The sequence below is a fragment of the Homarus americanus genome, unplaced genomic scaffold (genome assembly GCF_018991925.1).
Source record: "Homarus americanus isolate GMGI-L3 unplaced genomic scaffold, GMGI_Hamer_2.0 scaffold45562, whole genome shotgun sequence".
Classification (NCBI taxonomy): Eukaryota; Metazoa; Arthropoda; class Malacostraca; order Decapoda; family Nephropidae; genus Homarus; species Homarus americanus.
In genome coordinates, this window is record NW_024744839.1 from 8,668,554 (window position 1) to 8,686,053 (window position 17,500).

Consider the following 17,500-nt stretch of genomic DNA (forward strand, 5'->3'; position numbering starts at 1 on the left):
AGAGGTAGGTCGATACGATACGAAGTCTTTAGTTAGGAGGTGAAAGAAGATTATTAGGAGTTGAAGGAAAAGTGGTGAAACTGAAATACAGTAGGAGTAGAAAGAATCTGGGCTCAACCAGATCGCTTCATCTTTCTTATTGGTGTTTTATCTTTGTTCTGCTCCCTTGGGTCGTCAGACCTTTGTATTAATATTGGTCTTATATAGCGGAGGTAGGCGTGGCTTAATAGTTGACCTCCGTCATGTAAGGCGGCGCTGGTTGACCTGGACACAAGGCATACACTGGGGAATTCGCGGGGTCGGCTACTCAGCGACAAGCGTTTGTAGGGGAGGAATCTACTACATGTTCATCCAAGCATTCACAAAACAGGATCTTCAGGGGCTCGGCAAGCTCGTTGCACAACTCTCTTAGCACTCTAGGATGCACCGTGTCAGGGCCGAGACTCTTATGGACCTCAAGCTTTGACAGGTTATTTCTAATACCCTCTTCTGTGAACACAATGTGGGTCAGTTCTGTGTCGAACCGTCTGTCCTCGAACGCAGGAAGGTTAATCGCATCCTCTCTTGTGAACACCGAGGAAAAGAAGCTCTTCGATGCCTCAGCTTTATCCTGGTCAGAATCTGCGTAACTACCATTTTCAAGCCTTAGGTCTGATACTCCCACTCGCGTTTTTAATTTCAACTTTGCATACCGGTAAAAGTCCTTTGGGTTTGACTTGACCTCATTTGCAACCAGCCTCTGGAACACCTTTTCAGCCCTTCTACACTCTGCCTTTGCTTGGTTTCTGGCTCTTGCATACATCCTCCTCATCGTTTGACCACGTCTTGAATTTCTGAGTTTTCTTCTTAACTTTGCAGACCGCCGCATTGTTCATGTGTAGGGGCAACCAATATGTATGTGGTTTTTATGTTATTTTTATGATAACATTTGATGTTCTAATTCGGAAATAAATGAATTGGCTTTAGGGACAATTTAAGTATAAAATAGGCAAACGGGGGAATATCCAACTCAATATTCGTCCGGAATCCGGCAAAATATCCGCTTACAAACGCAATGTAGCACAGTACGTTGTTGAAATTTAGTTCACATGCTCATATATCACTTGTTTTTTAATAAAACAAAAATATTTTCCGAGTGTGTAAAGCGATGAAATGCTACTACTCATCACTAACTTATGTTTGTGAGCATTATTCACAAAACAGAAATGTGTAACAGAACCCCCTTTTACATACAGTGGTAAGTTTGACACGTTTCATGTACATTTTCTATTACTTTTATCCTGGATTTTAAGTCTTGATATCAACAGTTTATTTAAACTGCGATTAATAAAGAATACTGAAAAAATATTGAATAAAAAAAACAACGATGAGTGAAAGGTTTTAGAGAGGGAATGTACTAGTACAAGGGAAAGAGAGTGGTTGTGTTTCCCGGGTCGTCTGACAGATGGCAGTGGCTGCCAGTTTGTTTTGAACATTTGCAAATGGCAGGAGTGTTTTGAATGCTGCTAAGATTGTGAAGTGGCGTTTCTTTAAGCTAAGCAAAGTGGAGTAGCCCAGGATAATCATGCCCGACCCTCCTATAATGTAAGTACCCAGTGATGAGCTGTAGTTTAATAAATACTTATTGTATGTGACTGGGGATACTGCACTATAATGTACCTCATAACTAGTTACTCTACACCACCACAATAATTTTCTCCAGTCAATGAAAAGTTCCGTTGCTGCTGTTCTTATAATATACTGTTATATAAGTTATGTTTATATGTAGAAATAATAATATTATCTTCAGATCTCTTGTGATATGTGGAGGCAACTTGGAATATAGAAAGATGGAGGAGTCATGATCATTTAGGCTTTTCACTGATGGTGATTTGGGGATGAAAACCAAGAAAAAAAGGAAACTTAAATTACAAATTGTAATTACGTAGGACTAACCAGTGAGCGAAATTGATTGAAAAAGATTATGAAAACACCGGATTTTCACTGTTATGTTATAGTGGACACTGTTGTAGTTTGTGGAAATATGTTAAAAATTTGATATTTTAAAAATAAACGTTACTTAACTTTTGTGGGTATGAAGAACAGACCTAACCAACCTCTAACCAAACAAACCAAACCAAACCAAACTTAACCAAACCAAACTTAACCAAACCAAACTTAACCTTACGTAACTTCCCCCCGGACCTCCCGGTATATTAAACAGAAAGAACTTACTATGTTATGGTGAAATTTGAGGCATTTTCTGGACGTGAGATGATATAGCCGCATCAGCGCTATGCAGCCTGGGTGGCGGAGTGATTTACTGTGTTGGCGGGTTCCACAATAAATGATTATCATATCAGAACTCACTGATGAAAATATTGTAAGAAAATAAACAGTAATAAAAATAACTCGCTCATGGGTCAGTGAGCTTGAATGTTAAAGTACTGCACAGTATTATTTTCTCACCTATGGGATTGGGCTAAATATTAATTAAAATTTCTAAAAAAGTAACTTATTTCAGTGACTCTTTGTTCTCATTGGTAATATTATCGTTTTGGTAATGCACCTATTTGGAAGTAGGTCAGAATCGTTCTAAACACATCAAAAATTTTCAGAAAAACATAATTTCAACCTAACCTAAACTTAAAATCCTAAAATTTGCTGCATGACCGTTTGGATAATAATACCGTTCTTATTAGTAGAAGCCTCTGCAACTGAGACATAAATGCCACATTGTAAAAGGGAATAATTTACGTAGTGGATATTTTACAGTGACTTGCTAAGTTCCTAGTAATGCTATTTTACCATGAGTGCTCTGATTGGCTAAGTACTTTCTGTTTAATATGACGGGGGGGTCCACCCCATAGTTAGGTAAGGTTAGGTCAGGTTCGGTATTATTTTACTTTCGGACACAGCGCACCCCAAAGTTATAAACTAATGAAACAGTTAGATCTCCCTATTCTGAGCATTTTGAACCCCATTTATACCAGGCGGAAATGGAAAATAGCGACTCAATTGAATTTAAATGATTTTATTTACTTTTTAGTCTTCGACTGTGAAGAGATGTTATCTGCGTGAAACCGAGTTAATTATTCATCACGCATGCGCAATATTGACTAACGTCATCCAGTCGTGACCAATGATGTATTGATATCATGTCGCGAATTTTTTTCGACCAATTACATTTGAATTTTTTCAAAGGATGTATCCTGGGTACGGATTTGAATTTCAGGGACCAGTCTGACAATGGTCATGGTGGAGGTTGGTTGTCATTCGTACTCCTACGATTATTTTAAGCTTATTGCTGAGTTTTACCAGAAAGACGATCATTCTATCCACTTCTAAATAAGGTATTGTACTTTTGGACATGGTGCGCCCCAAAGTTTTAAACTACTGAAACATTTAGATTAGGTTAGATTAGATGACTCGTTTTCGTGTTCTCCCCCACCCAAAAACCCTGATTTCCTAGGCTTTCCCCCATTATTTTTGGGTGGTCGGGGTGGGGCAAAAACGAGCAATTTCCGACAAAAATGAAGGTCAGATTCACTTAAAACACACCAAAATTCACTGGAAAAACATATTGGTCAACCCCTAGGGACCCATGTCCTTAAGTCAAAATTTACCTCGGGTTCTATTAGGTTTTAGTAAATGTCACTTCTTTTATAATAAGTTTCCATGCACAACAGAAATATGGTTACAGTAGGTATGTTTACAGTTACACAACAATCAACTCATGGCAAAATAAATGCTAAATTCCACTCGAGTTACGGTCAAATATAGTTCTCGCATTTGCCGGTAATAGACGGTTAGCCAATTGAGCACACTCACGGTAAAATAGTGTTTGTAGGAACTTTGCCAGTCTCGGCAAAATATCCAGTGCCAATAATTTGTTTGTAGATCTCATTCTTGTATGAATTTTCTTTGGAAATTCAAAATTTAGTTGTGAAATCTAGATTCACTGTTACTGGGTCAGGATATAAACATGACTGGTGATGTGTACAACCTTGATTATAGAAAATTTATTAAGTTAAGAAATTAGTGGGGGAAAGAGAAAAAGATAATACCTGTATTGAAGTTTATATTTACTTCCTCAATAATGTCCTGATTATAAATCCAATGTTTTAAATCCATAGAGTGCAAGTAGGTGGTAGAGTGAGAAATATACTGCTGTTGGTACTTGCCATCACCATCTTTAATTACTTGTGTACGGGCTTCCCTCTCTGCTCAATAAAATCGTCTGGTGTTAACCAAATAGAATATTAAGTGGTATCCCTGTAGTGAAGGGGTTAATAGCTGGGCATCTGGATGTGTTGTCATTGTTCGAACATTTCTAAGACATGAACGATAATGCTAGTCTGTTTCTTACTCATTAATAGGAAACAACATCAACAACTTTACAATATTTTTTTATGGACAACAATAATAAATTATTCTTTCTTATGTTAAGACTAATAATAACAATAAAGTGATAGTATATATTAACAGTAATAATGATACTGTAAAAATAATAGAGTATTAAAAAGAAGGAAAACGCTTATTACGGTGGTCCCTCGGTTAACGAACACAATTCGTTCCACAGAGTCATTCGTTAACCGAATCCATTGTTTCAATGGGATATTGGGTAATTGGTTCCAACTCAGAAAAATACATACAAAGTTAAAAAAAATGCAGTAAAGTACACTTTGAGGTGTGCATGTAGAAGGTCCCTGGTTGATGATGGTGATGGGAATTAGAATTGGGGGTGGAGGAGAAGGTAGAAGAAAAGGAAGTGGGGATGGAGGAGAAATCACCTTTCAGGGGACCCATGCTTGATGCAGTAATTTCACCAAAAAAATTTTAAGTTCACTAGGTGTAATTCAAGATTATTTTATTTAAATCAACACTGCACTGCGCTATATATTATCAATATGTTAACTAAATTCCAGAATGACCAATAATTTTAATGTAAAAATGCAAAAATATTCAAGACACCAACAAAATCGATGTTCACTCCACTGTAAACAAAGCCAAACTGACGCCTGGTGGGTGAGTCAAGCGGCTGATCGGAGCACAAAAAACTAGTTCCCTGTACTGCATATATTATCAATGTGTTAACTAAATTTTAAAATGACTAATAATTTTAATATAAATATAAAGAGCACAACTTTCTTGATATATTCCCCTGGAAATGAATGTAAACATAAACCGATTACTGAATTGGCAGACAAGCCAATCAACTGATCAGTTGATGCTCACAACAAAATGTGCTTGTCGTAAGGATTTCGTTAATCAAAGTTTTGTTCGTTTACTGAATTGAAGATCCTTATGGGAGGTAATTCGTTAACCGAAATTTCGTTAATCGAACCTTTCGTTAACCAAGGGACCACTGTACTGATATTGGCCGGTAGGTAAAATTTGCAATTTAAATAATAAAACTATGAACAGTACACTGTACATGTTTTATTTTGGCAATATGCATGAACCAACAATGCATCCTATTTACCTAACCTAGAATGGAAGTTTATTATAGTTGTTAATATAAATTAGCTACTATTAGGTTTGTATGATACCTTACCTTGTGATACCTTGTGAAGATTTCAGCCAAACGGCCTCAGCTGCAGGATTTGCCGCTGTGTCTTCCACACTGTTTCATACACCTTGGAATTTGCATGGCCAGTACAGTATATTATAGTGTGACCAGGTGTAGGAAAGTTCTTAGATAGGTCATATATGTGCATTGTGTTAGTCATTTGTTATGTGTAACATGATGTGACAGTGGCATCTGTCATTATTTATTGGAAAATTTTGGGACAAAAACATGAATAGGAAAATGATTGGTTAATATTGACGACTGACCCGTGGACGAGCTATTTGTTTTACTGCTTATTTTCTTACTTTATTTTCATCGGTGAGTTCTGATATGAAAATGATTTCTTGTGCATAATTAGGCGCCTAGGCGCTCACTACTTCATCTTCCCGGCAGTAATGCGTCCTCGCTCTTTGCCGCGCTAGCCTCTCATTCCCACTCCAGTTTCATTTTCAGCATGGTGTGAAGGTTGTTGCCAGTATTGTGGTACAGTTTCTAGTGCTTTTAAAGGAACTTGGCTTGAAAATGCCAAGATTAAACCCAGTATTGTACTTTTATTTATAAACATCTTTCTAAGAAAGTATACTTTTCATAGCAATGCTGTGAAATTGAATTGGGCTTGTGTGCAAAGTCTGCTGTATATGATGTACAGTACAGTGGTCCCTCGGTTAACGAATGGTCCAATTAACGAAATTTTGGTTTACGAATTAGCTCCTACAAGGATTTTTAGTTCGATTAACGAACAAAACTTCGATTAACGAAAGCCTTACGAGAAACACGTTTAGCTGTGTGCATCAGCTGATCAGCTAATCCGCCAATACAGTAATCGGTTCTATGTTTACATTCGTTTCCAGTGGAGTAAATATCAAGAAGGTTGTGCTCTTTAGTATTTTTGCATTTTTATATTAAAATTATTAGTCATGCAAAAATTTAGTTAACATAATGATAATATATGCAGTACAGGGAACTAGTTTTTGTGCGCCCATCAGCCGCTTGACTCACCCGTCAAAGCTTCTCTGTTAAACTTTATTTACAGTGGAGGAAACATCGAGTTTGTTGGTCTCCTGAGTATTTTTCCATTCTTACATTAAAATTATTGGTCATTCTGAAATTTAGTTACCCGGTAACATATTGATAATATATAGCGCACTGCAGTGTTGATTTAAATAAAATAATCTTTAATTACAGCTAGTGAACTAAAAATTTTATTGGTGAAATTACTGCATCAAGCATGGGTGAGAAAGATGATTACCTTCAGTGTTCCTCTCCAAAAACGAGAAAGGATTTTCATGTTAGAGAATCTGTCAGTCCAGAGGTTCCTGACATTATTATGGAAGGTGACTCGCCTTCCAAGAAGCATTAAAATGCTTCTCTTCTCCTTTCCCCACCCCAACTTCCTTTTCTTCTCCCCCTCCACCCCCCACTTCTAATTCCCATCATCATCAACCAGCAACATTCTACATACACACCTCAAAGTAAGTGTACAATATTGTACTGCATTTTGTTTACACTTTGTATGTACTTTTCTGTAAGTTGGAACCAATTACCCAATATCCCATTGAAATAATAGATTCAGTTAATGAAATTTTCAGTTAACGAACGTCTCTGTGGAACCAATTGTGTTCGTTAACTGGGGGACCACTGTACAGTAAAACCTCGATTAACCGACTTTCGGATTAACCGTCAATCCCGAACTCCTTAAAAAAAATGACGGGGATTAGCCCACCCGGGCACAGGTCACTGACCCACATCGGGGCCTGGGGGGCGATAATGTAATAATATTAATAATGATAATGATAATAATAATACAGTAATACAGGTTGACTATCAAAAATCCAGCAACCTCGGGACCTGAGAAGTGCCGGATTTTCGAAAATGCCGGAAAACTGATGGTTATATTTGCTGTATAAGTTTAACAGAAAATGACTACCTGTACAGTCCTTTAAACAAAGAAAATTAAACACTAAATGAAAAGCAAATGAAATTTTATTATATATGCTGTATACAGTACAGTTAACCCTCACTTTACGCGGTTAATGTAACCCGCAGGGTCCCGCGTAAAGTGAGAAACGCGTAAAGTGAATAACATAACATATGGGATTAATTGAAATAGAGTCCGGGCCGACCCCCAAACTCCACTTTTTGACGACACACAACTTTGTTGTAGTAAAAATTTTATCTTAACTTTATGATGGTATGAAAAAACAAGTAATATAGAAGAGGTTAGGTTAGGAAAAATAAAGGTTAACATAGGAAAAATAAAGGTTAGGTTAGAAAAACTAAAAGTTAGGTGGAACACTTACGGTATGGGTCGGCATACGGGGATGGAGGCTGGTTCCGAGGCAGAGGGCAGATTACTGGCCCTCAGGTGAATCACCATTACTAGGTGAATCACCATCACTGTCACTTACAGTTGTCAGGGCTTCCCTGACAAATCCCTCAAAGTCATCTTCACTGTCACTATCACTGGCTTGGGCTGGCTGTGGTGGGTTGCGGGCGAAGAACTCGGTTATGCTTTTTTGACGGCTGGTGTTTATGTTGTCGTGATACACCTTGATGTACGGCTCCATAGCCTGCACCAGCCGGGTATGGAAGACTTCATAGCGGTCATCGTCATTGTCGCGGGAAAGGAAGGACTTCATTTTCTCTGCACACTCCATGGCACCCTTAATATCGCTATGAGTTAAACTGTGTTCTTCGGAGAATGACGCACCTTCTTCCTCCTCTTCACTGACGTGATCTTCTTCCAACATCTCGTCGGCAGTCACTTCAGGATTTCTGATCACCTCCAGGATGTCGTCGTTGGTGGTCTCGGAGAAGCCTGGAACTGTAACAGTCTGCGCAGCTTCTCTGGCAAGGTCCATTGCTACTGCAACATTCTGAACCTCACCAGTCACAGATTGACTCCTCTCACCTGGTATTCCATGCAACACATGTCTCCATGCGTGACGAATTGTAGCAATAGACAGCTGATCCCATGACTCCACCAAGAAGTCCACAGCTTTCTTGATGTTAAATACTCTCCAGAATTGTTTGAACAGTATTTTTTGCTGTGCCAACTGTTGATCCTCATCTTCTTCGCTCTTGCTATCGGTGGTGGTGTCACTCAGGTTACGCAACTCTTCCCTGGTGTTGGTGTAGTCGTTCAGGAGTTTGAATTTTTTTGTTGAGAATGCAGCTTTTACATTACAGATTAACTCTTGGTCCATGGGCTGTAATATAGACGTAGTGTTGGGAGGAAGGAAGACCACTTTTACGTTGGGGTGACGATCTAACAGTAGGGGCGAGTGTCCTGGTGCGTTGTCCAGCAGCAACAAAATATTGAATGGCACATTCTGTCGCTCACAGAATTTCTTTACATCGGGAACAAAACAGTCATCAAACCAGGAGAGGGACAGTGTAGAGAACATCCACGCCTTACGTGCGGTCAGCCAGTGGACATTTAGCTTGGTCATGTCCATGGTTTTGTAGGCGTGCGGCTTGCGTGCTGTGTGGATCACCGATAACTTGAGCTTGCAGGTACCGGAGGCATTGGTGGTAAACAGGACGGTGATGCGTTCCTTCTGCATCTTCTGGCCCCGAATCCTGCTGGCATTCCTTACAACGAAGGGCTTGGAAGGTAGCTTTTTCCAGAAAAGACCAGATTCGTCCATGTTAAACACCTGGTCGTCACTGTACTGTCCTTCCTCCATAATCTCACGTAAAAACGGAGGAAATTCCCTAGCCGCAGCACGGTCAGCACTCGCTTCTTCACCACCAACGTTTATATTGGTGATCTTGTTCCGGATCTTAAACCTCTGTAACCACCCAGAGGAAGCATTAAAGGGTTTGGGCTCTGTAATTCCCATCTTTCGTGCCACTGCCATGTACAGTTCATGTGCGTAGTCTTTAACAGAGCGTGTGTCGACCGCCATGTTCCGTCGCGCCTGACGCACCAAGTATACCTCACAAGTAATTTTTCTGTCTTGAGAAGCACCTGGTTGTGAAAATACTTGATCATAGAAGCACCTGTAGACTTTGTGATGTTCATGTGCTCCTTTATCTTGGCTGCATCCTTCTTTATTGTTCAAATCATAGATTCATTCACACCAAGCTGGCGCGCCAAATCAACCTGCCTTGTTCCTTTCTCCAACTCTTGGATGATGGTATACTTCACCTCGTAGCTTAAGGAACGTCGTGTCTTCTTTGGCTTAGTGCCGCTGGGTCCAGGTAAGAAAAGGTTTCTCTCTGGGGGTGGTGGTCCGGCGGAAGCCATTTTACGGAACAATGGATGCACGTTTACACGGTGTGGCCTTGAGGGATGAAACTGCCGCGGCTAGGTCAAGCGTCGTCTTTCCTCCCTCCCTCCCTCCCCTGGGTGGACACGTCATAATACTTTAAGCCAATTACAGCTAGCAGCAGAGGGGGGTAGGGATGCATGGCCAATCACAGTCCGATACGTCATATGACGTCAGTGATAACGCAACAAAGACACACACTGCGCAACCTTACCGCGTGGCTTACCCAAGCGGAGGGAGGAGGAGGGAGAGGCGAGGAGCACAGGCGGGCGGGTGGCGGATGGGGCGAATCTAAATATAGCCTCGCGCTGGACACTCCGCGTAATGAGGTTCACGTACCGCGTAATGTGAGCACGTTAGGTTCCGGCAGGGCACCGCGTAAACGTGGAAACGCGGAATGCGGGACCGCGTAAAGTGAGGGTTAACTGTATATTTAACAGAAAATTACTACCTGTACAGTCCTTTAAAAAGAAAGAAAATTAAACACTAAATGAAAAGCAAATGAAATTTTAATGTTTTCCAGGCTAAACAGCAGATGGGCTGTCAGGATTATCATCTTTATCACTGACAGTGACAACATCCTCAGCAACAGGAACAGCTTCAACTTGTCTTGAAGTTGATGGCAGTGGATTATCAAGTGTGGACACCGCTCTTGCTTCTTCCTGTTTCCTAGCTATTTTCTTGAATATATCGTGCAATGTCTGTTGCTTCATATTGGGTCTTTCTCTAATAAGTTTATCTTGGAGCAAGAAAACATTCATGATTTCTTGTTCACTTACAAAACTTCGTTGCTCTAGTCCAGCCAGCAGTTCAGTTGTCAACGTAATTAACTTGTCAATAGAGATTCTGTCTCACATCTTCCTCATTTTCTTCACTGCTTTCATCTTCATCACTACCTGTACAGGCATTTCTCTCCGGACTTTTAACCATATCTACAATTTCAGAATCCGTGTAATGATGAACTGTAGGCACATTATCATCAACATCCAACCATTCTGTTAAAACATCTTCATTTATCCTTGATGAAAGCTCCTTGGCATCAGGATTAGTTACATCTTTAACATAAGCAAGAAGTTCATGTATAAGTTGCTTTTCTTTGGAAACCCTAAACCAGTGGTTCTTAACCTTTTTACTACCACGCCCCCTCTAGGAATTGGTCCTTCCCTCCACGCCCGCCTTGCATCTATGAATAAAATTCCCTCCCAGATTTTAAAGAAAACTGAAAAATATTGTGTTTTTAGTCTTTTTATTGAGTATAAATTAGTGAGATACTTGACACTGCTTCTTAGCTACTAGATCTTGAATGCGTGGTTGAATGCCAGAGAGAGCACAACGTAAATCCCCTTCAACGTTCAGCCTGTTTCTGTACTTGGTCTTGACAGCAACGAGCGTGGAAAATGCAGCTTCACAAAGATACGTGGATCCGAACATAGTTAGAATCCGAAGAGCCTGGTGTGAGATCAGAGGGTAAACAGGAAGGTACTTGACCCAGAACGTCTCAAGATCCAGTTCTTTGAAGTCTTTCTTAGCTGTGGAGTTCAACTTCAACTCAAGAAACTCCTCTTGCACTTCATCCGAAACATCAGCTACTTCACATTGAAATGGGTTCCTGATGAATTTCCAGGCTTCACGCTTCTCAACTATCTCTGGGAAGTATCTGATGAATTCTGTTTTCAAGTCAGTTAGATGAGTGATTACTTGTTTCTTTAACTCAGAATCAAGGTTACCGTGAATGAGAGCAGAATCCAAGTTGCTAAAACTGGCTGTATTTCCCTGCTGAATTCGACACTTCCAGAGGTCGAGTTTGGCCATGAAAGTTCGAATGGTGTCGTGGTGCATGATGATGTTGATGTTTTTCCCTTGTAGTTTAAGGTTGAGAGCATTCAACGCTTCGAAGATGTTCACCAGGTAAGCTAGAGATAGCTGAAAGCCTTCAGACTGGAACTTGTCATGGAGATCTGCCTTCTGCTTCGAATCAAGAAATATTGCTACTTCTTCTCGTGGTTCATAAAGCCGTCCAAGCATGTTCCCCTTTGATAGCCATCGTACGTTCGTGTGAAAAAGCAAGGTTTCGTGTTCAGAATCCATATCCTTACACAGCAGTTTCAAGAGACGACTGTTTAAGGCTCCAGCTTTGATAAAGTTGACTACCTTGATAGCCACGTTCAGGACATCCTTCATTTCAGCAGGTAAAGTTCTGGATACTAAGGATTCACGATGAAGTATGCAGTGTGTATCTACAACAGACGGATTTTTTCTTTCACCATTGTAATGAATCCAAACTGCAGACCAAGCATGGCTGGAGCTCCATCAGTGCACACCCCTACCAGCGAGTCCCACGAAAGTTGGTCTTCCTGAAAGAAGTTTGATACAGCATGAAAAATAGCTGCTGCTGTTGTACAACATTCCATGGGGTGACAGAACAGCATTTCCTCTTTTACACTGTTGCCTGATACATACCTCAACAGCCTTAACTGAATAAATGTGAGAGAAGAGGAATTATTGCCACGGACGTGTGCAGAAGACTGGGAGAAAACGGGGCTCACCAGTCACCAACGAGCAGTATACAGGTTCAGGACGAGTTACACCCCATGGGTTTCGAGGGATAGGGAGGGGGGTCAATAAGTACAGAAAATGGTAAGCCCTAAGACAAAAAAGTAGCCTAAAGAAAACTAGAGTTATAAGGCGACACTTTTGCATTTTTCATAAACTTCTCAATATTAGCCCACGCTCTTGTTAAGAGAATAAAAACTATAATTATAATTAGAGAAATTCCTCCTTTTTCCCTAGGGCTTGCGCCCCCCCTGGAAATTACTGACGCCCCCCAGGTTAAGAACCACTGCCCTAAACCCTGCAAAATCATTTTCTGTGTCTTCGTTAGAATGAGAAGTAAACATTAAACTTGGCCACAATTTATGCCATCCATTTTTCAGTGTTGGTGTTTTAATAGACTTCCAAGCATTGGCAACACAGTACACTGCATCCTTAACCCTTTGGATGCGACATGCGGGTAAACCCGCCCAAAATATTATATTAATTAAATGCGACAAGCGGGGATATCCCACGGCCATGAAAAAACTTCCCCAAATGAGACGACATGCGGACATATTATGTATTGAGGTATAGGAGTATTTCCTGAATGCAATATAGCTTATTTTTGTACTATTTTGTTTGATATTATCTGAATATGTAATACATATCTAAATTTGCTGTTTAGTAACTAAATTGATTAAATTTATTTGCCATATACCAGACATTGATTTATACCAATTTCCTGCATTTTTGGGTATAAATGTCATTTTTTCTCTAAAATTTGCACACATATGTGAATTTTTGTTCCAGATTTGGAAAATATACTAAAAGTTCTCTAGGAAAAACATATAGAAAATGTGATTATATGAAATTCATTTTTGGCAGGATAATTGACACTTTTCAGGAACCGGCGCGAAATTTAATTACGCACCTAAAGGGTTAATGTTGAACTCTTTTATGAATTTCTATACTGGGGTGCCTGAATTAACTGAACTCACTAGGCGCCTCATTAACAGGGATCGATACTTACACTTCATAGAACGTATGATACCATTGTCCTGTGGTTGAATTAGTGATGTGCAGTTGGGTGGGAGGTAGGCAACAAAAACATTATACTTCACTAGAAGATCGGCTTTTGGATGTGCCGAACAATTGTCTAAAATAAGAAGTATCTTGCATTTAGGGTCTAGTCCAACTGAGTTACAGTGAGCCCTGGCCTCAGGAACAAAACATTTATGAAACCAATGCAATGTAATATCAGTGGTAACCCACCCCTTCTTGTTGGCACGGTAATGGACAGGAAACCGTGTCATACCCTTAAAGACCCTCGGATGTAAACTTTTTCCGATAACAAGCAACTTACATTTATGGGTACCCGCAGCATTAGAGCAGCACATTACCGTGACGCGATCCTTCGAAGCTTTAAACCCCGATGGCGATTCTGCATCCTCAGTTGTCAGAGTTCTTTTTGGCGTACATCTCCAAAATAAGGCAGTCTCGTCAGCATTGTACACTTGTTCAGGACTTAAATGTTCATCACTAACTAACTTTGCAAATTCATCCACATAGGCACTAGCTGCATCCTTGTCTGCTGAATGTTTTTCACCACATACTGCACGAAAATGTAAGCCATGTCACGACTTGAAACGTTGCAGCCAATCTTCTGTATAGTCACACTTGTGTTGCAATCCCAGCTTTTCATGAAACACTTTGGCTTGTTCCTTTAATAAATCACCAGAAATTTCCACACCTTCACTTACACGAAGTTTAATCCAGGTTATGAGAACTTGGTCTAGCTCCGCACTTTTTCCCTCCGACATTGACTTCCTTACAAACATTTTCCTTTTTGATCCACTGTCAGAAAAGAACTTTAACAGTTTTTCTTTGTTTTTAATATCATACACTGTTGAAGAGCCGATGTTGTATGTTTTACAAATGGTTCGCACAGACACGCCGCTATCAAGTTTTTTAAGCACTTCCACTTTCTCTGCGATCGACAACGCACGATGTTTACGTTTTACGCCACCGCTTTTCTTTACTGAATCCATGATGGGGCTATACAGCAGCAATTAAATGATAAAATCAGAAGGAATGAGCATGAATGCTTGTTAGCAGGTGCAAGCAAGACCCAACAGCTGATTCTGGAGTACAGCGCTATCAAAACATAAACGGCGCGTCCAGAAAACAATGGTGCGCCAAGGCAGGAAATTTGAAAATGCGCTCCGAAATCCATGCCGGAAAACTGAAGGTTCCGGTTTATCGATTGGCGGATTTTTGATGGTCAACCTGTAGTAATAAAGAACCATAAAGAAATGCAAAAATGAAAAAAAACAAGAGTGAGAAACAATGTACCTGTATGTATGTTGTGTTGTCAATAGTATGAGAAACAATTGAGACCCTGCAATTGTGTGTAAATGAGGCAGAAAGTCAGATCAGCAACTTGAGACTTGGTCACAATTTTTGTGATGACATATGTTCTTTGACTTTTCCATTTTTTATTCACGGTTTCTGTGCTGGTTCATATTTATTTACTAAAGTGGTTAATGTTTTAAAGCAAATTCTATTGAAATATGAATGGCAAATGAACAAAAATGAATAGAGGGACTTAAATGAGGTAGGTTAGGGAAAGGTACTTTGAAAATGTATGTTTTATTTCCGTAGACTTTATGTACTATTAACCGACCTTTTGGATTATCCGTAGGCCTCTTCCCCCCATATGTGGTCGGTTAATCGAGGTTTTACTGTATTTCAAAACACTCCATCGCCTAGGCTGGATCAAAGCCGATGTTCTCACGTCCACAAAAAAAGTAAAATTACACCATATACTGTAGTAAGTTCTTTCTGTTTAATATACTGGGGGATCCGGTAAGGAGGTTAGGTAGGTTTGTTTGGTTAGGTTGGTGAGGTCTGTTTTTTCATATCCATGATGGTTACGTTAAGTTTAATTTAGAAATAACCACTTTTTAACACATTTGCACAAACTACAACAGTGTCCACTCTAAAAAACAGTGAAATTGCGGCATTTTTAAAATCGTTTTCTATGAAAAGTGGGCCGTGGGTCAGTCGTCAATAATTACCAAATTTTTATTTCTATATCTGATTTACTTTATTCATGAGATAAGATATATATGTGTAGTAATAATAGTAATAATAATAAACGGTTTATTAATAGAGTTGCAGCCGGTGGCTGAAAATTTACAGATTTACATTTGATTTACAGGGCTGTACAGTACATAAATCAGGAGTTGTTTATTATTTAAACAATAGATGGGATGGTGCTATTCTTATATCTATCGGTGCGCGCTCTTATGGGTCAGTCGTCAATAATTACCCAATTTTTATCTCTATACCTGATTTACTTTATTCGTGAGGTAAGATATATATGTGTAATAATAATAATAATAATAAACGTTTTATTAATAGAGTTGCAGCTGGTGGCTGAAAATTTACAGACTTACATTTGATTTAGACATAATGATATAATATGCATTGAATATATTTACAGGGCTGGACAGTACATAAATCAGGAGTTGTTTATTATTTTAACAATAGATGGGATGGTGCTATTCTTATATCTATCGGTGCGGGCTCTTATGGGCTGAATTTTATTGTAGTGCCAGACTGCGAGAGGTGGGTGGGGGGCTGCCGGTGGCAGGAGGTGGCGATGACGAGGATGGTACAGTAGTCCACTGCCAAACCTTTCAAGTGCTTGGTGGTGGAGGTCACTGAGGGATGGCATTTCCAGGGTGGAGAGAGCGTTGGTGTAGCCGGAGTATTCTGCGCCGAGCATGATTCTGCAGGCCTTTTCTGTACCTTCTCTGGCCAGCGTTGTTGGGTGGGGTGAAAACGGCAAACTGGTAGCGTTTGCGGGCGTGGTGCCGTGAGCCTAAGTAGATGGTAGCATGTGTAGGCAGTGATAGCATACACAGACAATGAGGGCGGCAAGCTGGCGGGGATGGGAGGTGGGAGTGACCTGAACCCACAAGGCTTCTACATCTTCAGGTACATTAACACCTAGGGGTGATGGTTTGAGGTCACTGCACCCCCACCTCTCCTGTCCTTTCTAAGGTGGTGAAATAACTCATAGTGTGTGTGTGTGTGTGTGTGCCGCTTAACGTCCTAGATATGTTCTTGGAAACGTGACGTTAACCGAATTGGACGCTGTCCGAACATCACATTGTGAACTTTGTATTTATACTTACGTGTATGTGGAATATTGCACACAACGTACACAACTAATGAAACACAGAGGTTAAGAAGGCTAATAAAATAACATAATATCTACATTAGCTTATATATTGTAGTAAAAAAATACAGGTATAATATACATACAGTAAAACAGGTACAGTACTGTATAGTAAAGTAAAATTAAACAGTACACTGTTCACTGATTGAGAGGTAGATACAGTATCGTCTCCTTAAATCTGATGTACTTTTCTCATTTCTGTATACGTACTGTATACAGTAAATTAAAATTAAGAATTAAATTTTAAAATTATTTAAAGTGTTACACTGGATGCTGATAATGCTGCGGCGCTGCCGATGAGGCAAAACCAAGCATACACTGTTATACAGTTTGTAAACTTTTTATTTCGTAAGTAAGGAAATCAAATAAAAAGTACTGTACTGTACACTACAATAGCCAAAAACATAAACCAGTAACAGGCATTTCTTATATCTATCAAAACATATTATGGATATATAGTTACTGTATTGTATCATTATACACCTGGCAGCACAATCTATTTTGTTTAAGAACACGTGATGCATGCGTGAGCGCGCCCACTCTAAGGCCACTTACGTTCGCTATGTCCCGTTGTCTGAACAGGTTTTTTTTTTTTTATCCCCATTATGTTCTTATTATTTTTATGGGCCACGGACGTATATGCGATCTTCAGAGGCAACTGAAGATGTCTTCAATAAAAACGAAAGCTAAGGTGCTCCATTGTTTCCATTTTCCCTGTGTGATTTTATCAAGTTTTATCTTATCCACGTTTTCATTGTGGATCTACATGATGTGTGTGTGTGTATATATATATATATATATATATATATATATATATATATATATATATATATATATATATATATATATATATATATATAATGTAATAATAATAATAATAATATGTAATAACTATAT

At 39.5% G+C, this 17,500-nt stretch overlaps 1 protein-coding gene across 1 annotated transcript; it reads right to left on the reverse strand.

Moving 5' to 3' along the window:
• Positions 1-10,349: 10,349 nt before the first annotated feature.
• LOC121878113 lies at positions 10,350-14,177 on the reverse strand. Its single transcript, XM_042384105.1, has 5 exons — positions 14,108-14,177; positions 13,721-13,969; positions 13,388-13,513; positions 10,681-10,880; positions 10,350-10,505 (listed from the first exon to the last, which is right to left on the reverse strand). Exons 1-5 carry the CDS (start codon positions 14,175-14,177, stop codon positions 10,350-10,352), a joined length of 801 nt encoding a protein of 266 aa, XP_042240039.1.
• Between the last annotated feature and the right edge of the window lie 3,323 nt (positions 14,178-17,500).